Source organism: Drosophila navojoa, chromosome 2 (genome assembly GCF_054131105.1).
Source record: "Drosophila navojoa isolate 15081-1374.11 chromosome 2, UAZ_NAV_1.0, whole genome shotgun sequence".
Taxonomy (NCBI): domain Eukaryota; kingdom Metazoa; phylum Arthropoda; class Insecta; order Diptera; family Drosophilidae; genus Drosophila; species Drosophila navojoa.
This window is the reverse complement of record NC_142890.1, coordinates 3,819,580-3,832,743: the sequence shown is the minus strand read 5'-3', so window position 1 is coordinate 3,832,743 and position 13,164 is coordinate 3,819,580. Positions and strand designations below refer to the sequence as shown.

At 39.3% G+C, this 13,164-nt stretch overlaps 1 protein-coding gene across 2 annotated transcripts in view; it reads left to right on the top strand.

Moving 5' to 3' along the window:
- Positions 1–9,062, top strand: part of grn (GATA binding protein grain) — a 42,730-nt gene extending 33,668 nt beyond the window's left edge. For both annotated transcript variants that reach the window (XM_018112948.3, XM_030383084.2), the window contains exons 6-9: positions 3,256–3,399; positions 7,639–7,825; positions 7,912–8,099; positions 8,223–9,062. In XM_018112948.3, the coding sequence (XP_017968437.1) occupies positions 3,256–3,399; positions 7,639–7,825; positions 7,912–8,099; positions 8,223–8,249 (546 nt within the window). In that variant the 3' untranslated portion in view covers positions 8,250–9,062. The remainder of the gene's footprint in view (positions 1–3,255; positions 3,400–7,638; positions 7,826–7,911; positions 8,100–8,222) is intronic.
- Positions 9,063–13,164: the final 4,102 nt, after the last annotated feature.

Here is a 13,164-nt window from a genome sequence, read left to right as displayed (position 1 = left end):
ATAAACGTAACATTTTCTGGGCAAACGGCTGTGGCTGTCCCTCTCCCTCCCTCTCTCTCTCTCTAGCTCTCACTCACTCTGTCTCTTTTGCTCTTGCTTTTGGCCAGCTGCGTCTTTGGTGCGATATCTTAGATGGCAAAGGGCATTGCCATCCCCAGCGCACAAAAGCTGCGCAATAAATAGAACTGTAGCTCGGCTGTCTGACCCAGCAGCCCGACTCGCCCCGACCCGTCCCGTCTCGCTCCATCGTCCCTCCGTTTTTCCACCTCTCTCTCTCTCTGCCCCGCCTATATACAAAAGCATTTACTGTTTCGCTCGCTTTTCACTCGCTTTACACAATTTTCGTGGCACATTTGCTGTTGTTGTTGTTGCGTTTGTTTTCACAATTTCAATTTCAATTAAATATTTAAATGCGCCTCCTCCGCTTTTGTCTAAATGAAAACACAATTTACATACACATTTAACACAAACAATTCAGAAAAACACACAAATTTTACATTAAAATTCAGGGCTTCGAAAAATTAAATTCAAGCAAACGCCATTTTGTGAATTGCAGACATTTTATTTCAATTTTTAATTTAATTTTAATTTTTTTTTTTTTTTTTTTTTTTTTTTTTTTTTTGTGAGCACTTGCAACTGTCATAAATCAACGCAAGGTGGCAACAAAAATAAAAAAAAAAAAAATACAAATAATAATAATGAGCAATTTGTCATTGAGTTATGATGAATATCAAATACTCTGTATAGGTTCTATGTTTATCAGCATTTATTGTGATCGAACTTTACTTGATGATTAGATTTCTTATGGATAATGAGAGCAGCGCAGCACTTATAATAGTCGAACAGTGAAGGTCCTTAGTAATGACTGGGGTTGGACTATTAATTCAGACAATATATATAATCAGGGTAGCCAACAGCTCGAAATTCTAGCTGTAAGCCTCTGAGCCTAGTTAAGACCTTTCAAGAAACATAGGGTATAAATTAAATTTTGATATGCGGCTAGCAATTATACATTTTTGCTTACATAGTTGTGAGTAGCTGGGCTGAGCAAACATCTATTAACAGATCTACACATATGTAAATATATATTAGATATACAGCTGAGTCCCGAATTTTCGTAACGACAAAGGATTCAATTTCTTTCGGTTTAAATAGAAATTCAAATTATCGAGAATTATCGAGAACGAATATTTATCAAGGGAGAGATTTTGTTTTTCGATTTATAGTGATTTTTAGCGAGAGGTACAAATTATCGAGACTCGTACTCGTACTCGTATTTATAGACTTATATACTGTATTTATACTTATTTAATATATAATACATTTTTTTGCGAATTTAAAGACTTATATACTTTATTTATACTTTATCATATACATTACATTTTATGCAACAAAACTGAAGTAGCCCTTCGTAAGCGTAGTGTGGCAAGGGCATTTTGTCATGCTTAAGCGCATTGAGAAATTTTGAATTTATGAGCTCAACGCAAATATATGTATATATCCGTATATATATATATATATATATATATATATATATATATATATATATATATATATATATATATATCTATATATATATATATATGTACATGTTTTATATATGGGAATTGAGTGCATTGTCTTTTGGCTTTTGTATAGTATTATTTATTTATCGCAAGCGCCATCTTGTATGTCAGCTGCTGCTGCTGTTGCTGTTGTTGTTGTTGTTGTTGTTGTTTGAGTGTTGGCGCTTGCGCTTTTTGCATTTCAATTAAAATGCGCCACGTTTGACAATGTTTGACAGTTTGTCAATGCGATGCTGCCCCCACGGTCTGACACACAGCCGCAGCCACACCCACAGCCTCTCTCTCCCCACTCTCTCTCACTTCGTGGCCCCGGCCTGACATTGATTTATGTGCCACATTTGGAGGCAGAGTGTTAGTTAAGCAGCGCCTGCTTAAGCGCGCTGCAGACTTAGCACCTACAAGTGCGACCAGTTGGCAGACTTGCAACATTTTGTGGCATTCGCCTGTTTAGTGCATTTTGTTGCACTGTCATGTTAACAACTTAATTTATATATATGTGTGTGTGTGTGTGTGTGTGTGTGTGTGTGTATAGGCATTCACTTAGGCATTCACTGGCCCAAAGCTTGTCCTCGTTGTGGCTGCCACATAATTACCACAAGTTGGTCGCTCGCTGCCACGATTTGTAGGCGTTGCAAATGAATTTTGAATTCTCGCACATTTTCGAAATTCGATTTCGTTTTCCTTTTCTTTTTTTCCTGCAATCGCAGCTGTCTGTATGTGAAATTGTTACAAGCTCGTTAACACACGGCAACAGTGCCACCAAAAAGTATGGCCCTCTCTGTGGCATGACCTCTGATTTATGTTAATGGCAACGTCGCAGCTTGGCAGCCTGGCAGCGCACACAAGACACAACCAGAACAGGTGAGCCGCAGAGGCAGGAGGCAACAATTAAAAATCAAAGTCAAACATGATCAACGCCAGTTTAGGGCCTCGTTGCAATGTGTTTGCCTTGTTGCCAACGTTGTTGTTGCTGTTGCTGTTGCTGTTGCTGTTGCTGAAGCAGCAACATGAACATAAGCCAAGAGAACTGTATGTAGTCGAAGCTGCACAGGCCCAGATGCCCAAGCAACAAACATGCTCCAAGATCTTTTCGGGCCTCTGACTCTGAGTCTGACTCCGCGTCTGGTTCTGGTTCTCGTTCGTGGTTCGCTTCGGTCCAGGCACAAAATGTTTTGGGTCTGCAGTTTGGGGCTACGCTTCTTGTAGCCAATTCGTGGAAATTTAAGCGTGGCGCAGACATGCTCTCCAGTTGTTGTTGTTGTTGCTGCTGGTGTTGTTGTTTTTGGGCAGTTTTGTAAAAATTGTCATTTTAATGAATTGATGCTGCTGTTAAAGGCAGCAAGTCGGAGTCCGCATGCCATTTAAAAAATGTTGTTGCCTGGTGTGTCGAGCAACTTTGTTTGCCAAAAGGAGCTGCACCAAGCACATACTTGTGTACCCCCTCTCTCTCTCCCACTCTCTCTCTCTCTTTAGCTCTCATTCTGTGCGTTAGTTTTTTCTTTTCATTTTTGGCAGCGTTCAATTAGCGCAAGCAACATATTTGTGGGCGTATGACATTAGCATAATCAATTCAGCAGTCAAGCTGAGCTGAGGAAACATTAATAAACTAATTAATCAAATAAATATATATTGAGTATTTCCTCACACTAACTCCTTCTCTCTCTCTCTTTCTCTTTCTCTCTCTTTACAGACGCTGCAGTCGCTGCAGAGCGCGGCCAAGCGGGCGGGCACATCCTGCGCCAATTGCAAGACCACAACCACAACCCTTTGGCGGCGCAACGCCAGCGGCGAGCCGGTCTGCAATGCCTGCGGATTGTACTACAAGCTGCACAATGTAAGTAGAAAACCCAACTACTATCCATCTATATATATACACACATATCTATCCATCTATATATACATCGAAAGTTTATTCAGCTATATCGATTTGTGATTTGCGATTTGCGATTCGCTTTTAACCCTCGTTAAGCGCTTAAGCGATTTAACGCAACATTTAACAACGGTTCGGGCCACTCGAGCATTCCAGCGGAAACACACACACACAAGCACACATACACAGAGATAGATTAAAAGTGACAAAAATGAAGTGTATTGCACACCCAACGCCCTCGTTTTGGGCTGCCACAGGGGGTGGCAGGTTGCAATGGGAGCAACGGCAGCAGCAGCAGCTACCCCGAATGATGAATTGTTGATGATTATTTAAAGATGCCCGTCGTGGTTGTTGCTGCCGCTTGCTGCTTGCTGCTTGCCGCTTGCTGCTCGTGTTTGTTGTTGCAAGATAAGCGTCTGGTGTTTGGCTGTGAAAATGCGATAAGCTTTGATTTTATTATGGCCAACGCGTGCGACGGCAACCGGCGTCAGATGACGACGACGAGCGCCCAGAAATTGGCGTAATTTATGTAATAGACTACGGCTCACTGATTCCGACTGCTCCATCCCCTCCTTCGCCCACTCCACCCACTCGAGCCCCGGTGCGGAAATGCAGCCAATGATATAAAGGCTGTCGAGCCATGTGGAAACTAGATTTAATAACATTTTCGCGCCCTGAGGGGCGCCCCCAAACAGCTGAGGGTTGTTCTGACCAACTTCTGGCTTATTAAATATTCATTAGCCCATGTACCAGCCGGCATATAAACGTTAACACTTAGGGTCTGAGATTTGTATACCCTGTGAGCAAAGCACAAAAAAAAGAAACATTGTGGTAGATGAAAGGGTGACGATAGCTGAAAGTGCTCAGAGTAACTGATGCTTCAGATAAGTGATATAAAGTGAAATATGAAAGATATGCGCAGCGGGCTATTTAAGATGAGGTATCTTGCTTATGATGTGGTCAATATGGGGTAAGGTAGATTATCTATGGTATGCTAGCTATAGCATAAAGTAGCTCGATTTTGATTTTTACAATGTAAGACAAAGTGTCTTGCTTAGGATGAGATCATTGTAAGAGATATAGTATTTATGCACAATATAATAATAATATTAATAATAATCGCTAATAGACTTTGCTAAGATACTATATAGTCTATAACCCATTAAATAGAAGCTATTGTATCTTAGCTAAGGTAAACTATGGAGGTGCTTACATATATGACCAACATGAGATAAAGTATTCCGACTTAGGATCAATATGAGATAAGTTATCTGGATTATGAGCCAATGTATTTCATCTCTGATATGCCCAATAATGTATTTTGATGTTTTAACTTCTGCATACGTATTTTTTTGTCACGTTTTCTTATGTTCAGACAAATCCTGACTTTCGGTAGTTCTGACAGATCTTAAAGTTCGAATTAAAGTCTGCCTTCTGCATGCATTCATATATTCTAAACGATGTTCTATACACATACTCTTCATATACTAAATATAATCTGTAAAATATAGAATATATACCCCCGAGATCTTCACTACTTTTATACTCCGTATACAATCCCTAAACACTCTCTCACAACAGGGTATTCCCCAGTCTCATGAAATACGTTTTTCCTTCGCTGTCTACGTTTGCTGCTTACATTTTCCTGCTTCTTTTTTTTTTGCGAATATGCCCTGCAGTTAGCTTTTAATGAGTTTTGTTAAATGTGGCCAAAAGTTTTTCTTTTTTTTCTTTATTTTTTGAGGGGGGACAGGTAAAAAATCACTTGAACTTTTAGCACATTTACATGTCAGACGGTGTTAGACACCAAAATGATGGGCCACCTGTGCAGCCGCAAACTAATTAGGCATTGGCTTTGCTAGGGTGTGTGTGTGTGTGTGCGAGTGTGTGTGTGTGTGTGTAGCAGCTGCAGTTCAATCAACAGCGACGGTAAAATGTTTTAATTGAGCTTGGTCGAAGGCAAAGTTGGAGTCGAGGCAGATATATATATATATGTATATATGTATGTATGTATATCAAAGCATCAGGCACAAGCCTTATACATTGTATATGTGCTCCAAATATCTAATCTGATTTATAAACTAAAAGCGGCGGCGGCTTGCAACGTGGCGTATGAGCAATGCGCCAAAAAAAAAAGCAAGCACAACTATAAATGCTATCGCTTTGGGTGGCTAGCAAGTGAGTGTGTGTGTGTGTGTGTGTGTGTGAGCTAGCTAATGGCCTACACACACACACACACACTCACATGAAGCCAGTGCGCATTCATAGCGGCGAAATTTATTTTGCAAAAATTTTCTTTCAATTGGACAGTGTCCCATCTTGATAAGATGCCAATCAGCGCGCTTTTTGCATTGCTCAGTGTTTGTTGTTGCTGTTGTTGTTGTTGTTGCCTAGCTGTAGCAGTTCATTTCAATTCAATTCGTTTGTCATTTGGCCGCCATCGTCGTCGTCGTCGTTGTCGTTGTCGTCCGCCTGTGTGGGCCTCTTTGGCTGAGCGATCTGGCCATGTGATTGGCACATTTTATGGAAATGCCGACTGCACTTTACATCACAAGCTGCACTCTATTTAGAAGGGGCGTGGGGCGGGGCGGGGACTGGTAAGGGGCTGCGCTGGTATCGTTACGCGTGTCTTCACGCAGTTCACTGGAAAACAGCTAATTAAGAGCAAATCAGACACTTGCCGTCGCTCACACACACACACACACACAGACACAAGACATCCTGTTAACAGTTTATCAGCTTATCTATCGTAACGTCTCCTGCTGAGCGCGTGTGCAGCTGCCGAGTGTCCTGCGGCGTTAGAATAGTATATAGACATGTCTCAACATGCATGTGATAAATGCATTGCATAAGGCAGCGCCTGGCACCGTCTCACTCAATTTGCCAACAACAGGCACTGAGCTCTGTTTCGCTCGCCCTTTCAGCAGCGGCCCACCCACTTGGCTGGCTGTCAGTTGCTGCTGGCAAGTCAACTGCAGCGGCGCGCGCGTGTTGCATGCAGCCAGAGCGCACGCTCGATTAAGATTTTATGCATAAAAATCTGACGGCAATTTCTTATGAATCCCCTAATGAGCTAGGCCTGTGCGATCAGCACATTAACAACTTTATGCTTTGTTTAGTGGCTGCTGCACATCAATTAAAGCTTTTGCGAAGGAGCAGCTGCTGCTGCTGCTGCTGCTGCTGCTGCTCAGCTGAGCTAATTGCCACAATTTGTGCTAAACGTTAGGGAGCGGCACAGAGCAGAGACTATCAATTACCGTTGCCGATCGCCCAACGCAGCGGCGTCAGCATCCCTCAGCCACTGTAAGTGATACGTTTGCTCTTGTTTGCGCTCCATTACATTACAATCAACCCTCGAAAATCTCGTCAAGAGGCTTCAACAATTGCTCGACAATTTAACAATTTCTGGGCGCACAAAAAAAAAAACAGAAACAAAAAAAAAACAGAAAAAGGGGCCACAAACAATGTCGTAATTCACGCCCAGGTAGACCGAGCAATGACTATATACTATAACTGCATATATATATGTATGTGTGTATATGTATATATAATGTAACTTTTTCTTTGTCGTCCGACGAATGGGTAACTCAATATTGTAATTGTAGCGCAATTGTTGTTGTTGTTGTTGCCGTTGCCATTGCTGTTGCTGCCGCTGCTTAGATGTTCGCAAGTGATAAGAAATTGCATATGAAGCGGCAGCCAGGGCAGCCTCAACAATGGCCAAGCGACTCACAAAAAAAAAGAGAAGAAAGAAAGAGCGAGGTAGAGGGAGAGCAAAAGTAGCTTGGTCCTCACCCTGACTACCTCCCTCTCTCGCTCTCTCTCTCTCTCCCTGTTTCTCTCCCTCTCTCCCAGCCTTTGGTCGTCGCTCGTCCGCTATTGCTATCAGCGCCAACTAATCGCATTCGCAAATGTCGCTTATCTGATCGTGTAGAAATGCTTGTAGTACTTCATTTTCACTTCCCGGTTCCCGGACTGCTGCCGCACAGCGCTGTTGCACAGAGTGCGTTGCAACAGACAGCGTGTGCAGTTAGCGGCATTTCCGGCCCAAAAGGGCCGCGCAATGAATTTGCATAAATTTGACCCATTTCTGGGTCGCCATTGCCGCCGGCAGACACAGTTTATTGATTTTTCCCCCTCTAGTTGCAACACCCACAACTAACAGCTGCATCTGCTGCTTCTTCTTCCCCTTCTTCCATGCAGGTCAATCGTCCACTTACCATGAAAAAGGAGGGCATACAGACGCGTAATCGCAAGCTCAGCTCCAAGTCGAAGAAGAAGAAGGGCCTGGGCGGCGGCTGCCTGCCGATGGGCGGACATCTGGGCATGGGCGACTTCAAGCCGCTGGATCCATCCAAGGGCTTTGGCGGCGGCTTCTCAGCCTCCATGGGTAAGCATCAAAACATTCCAACTGACTGAGCAACCGAACGATTGTTTTAACCATGAATATTCGTCATTTTGTTCGGCTCATTCCAGCGCAACATGGACACCTTTCCAGCGGACTGCATCCGGCACATGCGCACATGCACGGCAGCTGGTATACCGGCGGCATGGGCGCATTGGGCGCCTCCGGTGGACTGCAGGGTGGCTTCTCCACGGCCGGTTCGCTGGGCGGCGGCGTCGTGCCCCACTCGCAGCCCTACCACTTGGGACTCAGCTCAATGGTGAGTATAAGAGTAGCACTCCAAGAGAGAGAGAGCGAGAGAGAGAACGAACGTTTTATAAGAGCTTTGTTTTTATTAATGTTTCAATTTGGTATTTCCCTTTGCTTTGTTCGCCTCTTGCAGGGCACTTGGCGCACTGACTACACGTGATGGAGCGGGAACAACTTGAACAGCAACCTGTTCAGCTAGAGCCGTTTCACATCAACCACTGACTTTGATTTCCAAACACAATGCCAAACTGAGGACTCACACAAGCTACAGCCGCAGCCACAGCTCCAGCTCCAGCCCCAGCCACAGCCACAGCCACAGCAGGAGTCGCCAGGACCTTCGAGACGCGCAGCAAGTGAATGCCTACTCGACTGTTAGGCACTTTGTCTTGTCTGTGGCGCAGGGGGCGTGTGTGTGGGCAGCGGGGGCCGCGGGGGCAGCGGGCAGCCAAGTGCTGGCTATTCCTAATTGTAAACATTGCGTGCAATTTTTAATTATTTAAGTTTTCGTCGTCGGCCAGCAGTTAAAACAAAAGCCCATTAAAATTAATAAAAGGGCCGCACATATTATTTTTATTGCTCTCTCGTGTGTGTGTGTGTGTGCGTGAGTGTGTTTGTATGAATTCATTGTTTTTTATTTTTCGCTTAATTAATTTAATTTCTTAACGCAAATTCGGCGTATTTAATTGTGCTTTATGAACTGCCATAAAATCAGCAAACAGCAAAAATAAATGTAAACAAAAGCAGAAACTAAAAAAAAAAATAATAAAAATAAAATAAAATATGAATTAAATCAAAGCAAAAACAAAGCGAAATTTATAAATATTAAAATATGTATATATGTATGTATGTATGAAGCAGAGAGCAGCAGCAACAAGCACACAGAAACTAACGATAACTAAGCATTAAAATTAACTTCAACAAAATGCACGTCCAAAAAAAACAAAATAAAATAAAATTTAAATTAAAAAAAAAATGTTTTGTATACAAAAACAAAAGCAACTGCAAAATGTTTGTCCTATTAATGCAATGCAATTGTAAATTGCAAAAATACTTTAAACTGTAAATTAGTTAAATTTTTAGATATTAAACAAACAGACGTGATAAACAAAAGAAATGGAAAAAGAAAGCATAAATTTAAATGCAAATTTAATTAATGTAAAATAAACTTAAACTTACATTTAAATAAACAAATAGCCAGACAAAGAGGAGGGCAGAGCAACAAAAGTAAAACAAAAGTAAGTCAAATTGTAGGACAGTGTATGTGAGACATATATATATATAAATATAAATACACACACACACAGAATATGTACATACATAAAGATCTATATATAGCTGCATATGTTCGATGTTTAGGGCTAAGTCTTATTAATAAACATCAAATACTTTTAAATTAATTCAATGTTAAAGGCAATTTGTAAAAATTATATAAGCAAAACTAAAAATAATATATTAAAAAAAAAAAAACATTTGTTAGCAACTTTTGTATAATTTTAGCACAAAAACAAAAACAGAAGAAATATAAAAAAGTATTTATATAACTACAAAATAATCGCCTAAGTTCTGTGTACATATAAAACAAATTTAGTTTTTAACTTAATTTATGTGCGTAAACAAAAACAAAACGAAAAAACAAAAACAAATATATGTAATATGTATATGTATATGTATACCTACTTCTAGAGCTACGGATATGTATGTATGTTGTAAGCATATGCGATAAATGTATTGTAATTGGCCATATTGATAGTTGAATATAAACAAACAAAAAAATACAAAAAAAAAAAAACATACGTTTATTTAAATTTAAAGGCAATCACCAGAAAAATATATAAAAAAAAAATATTACAAAAAAAACAACAAAAAAGTAAATAAAATAATTTATGAAAAAATATATAAAAAAAAAAAATAAACAAATGCTTCTCTCTCTCTCTCTATCTCTCTCTCAATCTCTCTCTCATTGTGTGAGTGTAAATTGTAGAACGGTATTTGACGGGCAAAGAGTTTGATTAATTGCGGCCAGATGATTGGACAGAAATCGTAAATGAAATTGAGTGTGGGTGCGTGTATATACGACGCTATGCCAACACATACACATACACATAATGATAATAATAATAATAATAATCTAATGCCCATTTATGCTTATGAATTGCTCTTTAAATTTCGATGCGTCTTCAATACAAAACGTGCGCGCGTCTGCCCAACTTAATGTTCTTTTCAGTTGAGTTGAGCTGAGTTTTGGGGCATTTGTTATGCGGCATTTGTTCGTTATTGAACGCATGAGTTATGAGCTTGTATTGAGGCGTGAAATGGCATGTTAATTTATTGGTACGACAACGACAACGGCTGGGGCAGTGGAACCAGCAGCAGCAGCAGCAGCAGCAGCAGCACTTAAAAGCAACACAAGCCACAAATAAACGAAAGCCGACAAAGTTCGTTGCCTAAGTCTTTTGTTTTACGAGCCTGGCCATAAAGCCAGCATATATACATATACATATATCCACTCGATATGTAAGTACCTTAGAGCCAAGTTTATGAGTAGTTAAAAACTAGACTGCCTCCCCGCTTTATGGGCATGGCGCTAATTAATGGCCAACGCGTGTCTGGCGGCCATAAAAACGGCATCCAGCTAGGCAAATTTGCTGATTCGCTGCAGCCACGTATCAATGCGCATTGGCTAATGTCATTTAATTGTCAGCGAGCATCCGTTTCCGTTGCACCTTGTGCTACAAATTTCACAAATACCAATACATATATATATATGTATATATATACCTAGATATAGGCACGCAAGGCTCATCATTCATCGAGCATCCATTTAATAGAATAATAACAATATCACAAATACCTTGTATGGATATCATGGCGAGTGCATCAGCTGTGTTGGCCAGTGTAATTGAGCCGACGACAATTAAATGCACGTTGAACGCAGCCAAGCACAAAATATTGGTATATCTACTATATATATAGTGACCATATAGATCGATCTTACATTCAGCATCACGAGAGTTCCGTGTAGCCAAAGTTCCCCCCAGTCTAGCGTTGCGGCCTCATTTGTCTAATTGCATTGGAAGTCAACGTCGACGACATGCGACAAAGTTTCTGCCTGACCACGCCCATAATTGTTATATAATTACATTGTGATTCGGGCAAAAATAATATATGTACATATACATATGTATGTATGTATGTTTATGTGCTGCAATTAGCTTGACTAACTCACGAGGCTCAATGACATTAGCTTAACCCATGGACTCGAATGCGCAGTGATCAATGCATTACAAATTACAAGCCATATAAATCAGTTAATCAGCATCTGCGATAAGGCCTCCATACACATATACACTCACACATGTACATGTTTTGTATTAGATATGCACGGGAAATGCGCCTGCCACACGCATACGCAGCTAGCTGTAACCCGCCCAAAATATGAGCATAAATCAATGGGCCTGTGAACCAAGGCAGCCGTCACAAATATTTGGGCATGCATTAGCTAATTAGTGTTTAGACCTGGTCGAAACGCTCACTCGGCTCGCATCGTTATCAAATATCTGATTGGGCTGCGGACTGCGACGACGGCAGAGGAGGGCCAAGTGTGGTGGCATTTCGATTAGTTCGATTGGTTCCGCTAGCTAAATTATATATGTATATGTGTATATATATCTTTATAAATGTATGTAAATGTATATAGAAATATATGGGCAACAGTAGCCACTGGCTGCGGCTTAATAGAGCGAGGCGTTTATATAACTAATAAGCTAATAGACGGACTACATTAATCAATAACAGTTTTAACTTAGCCACATCTTAATAACTCTATAACTAACTTATTTTTTAATGATAATAACTAATCCAATCTATAAAGACCTAAACCAATAAACAATATATCTTCCAGCTTTGCTGTAAGTATAAGGAATTATATACACATATGTATATACATACTATTAATGTTTAGAATCTGAATTTTTTATCAGTCAGCAAAAAAAAAAAACATATATATATGTATATATATATAAATATAAACAAACATAAAATGAAAAAGATTTTTAATCTGCTTCTGAAAAATTGAATGAATAAAATTTTTATAGTTCGAAATATTTAGTCGAAGTTCATCAGTTTTCAGATCATTGCTACTGAGAACCAGGAATGATAATATCTTAACTTATTATATTAAACTTAGATAAAGAATTAATTTAAACAAAGTTTTTATCTTAACTTAGATACAGAATTAATTTAAACAATGTTTTTTTCTTGAAGCATGTACATAATGTTGACGGCCACCCACCAAAGTCGATGGGCATTAAAAAACTCTCTTCGGAAAACGACGGCAAAAGATTTAAATTTCAAATGAAAGGCAGCGGTCTTCGCAGCGAAAGACTGTGTTGCATAAAGCTATGTATCTCAATGATCTCAAATAATTTCTAATCTCATTATATTTCCAGAGCTCGGTTAAGACTGTCAAAATATGAAAAAATATAGAGTATTGGAAAAAAAAGTAGTTAGAAGATATAAAATATCATATTAAAATTGTCTAATTTAATTTCAATAAAAAATAATAAAATAAAATCAACAACATTTTATATAAGAACTGCCAAACATTTTTTGTTTTTTTTTTTTTTTTTTTTTTTTTTTTTTTTTTTTTTTGCTAGCTGAGAACGATTTGAATTCAGCTCGCTTATCTTATGTAAGTATTTTTTTTTTTTTAATTTGTACATTTGTATTTTTGCACATATCAAATCATAATCACAAATCAAAATAATTCTTAATTCTATTGTTTTTATTATTGTTTCAATTTCTTACTAATTGAACAGCAAAACAGATATTAAGAGTATAAAACACATAGCTTAAACCTAATATTTCATATATGTATATATTGCATTAATAAGATTGATTGTACTAGAACACATTTTGCTGAGCTGATCTAAGAGAGCTTCAACAATCTGTGATGCACAGTTCGACATTGGAAAGAGCGAAGTCTGGTCCTTAAAATTAAAATTATAATATAATCATTGTACTCGCAAGCAAATATTCATTCTCTCATAAAGAGAAGTCTGTCGTATGTTACGTGT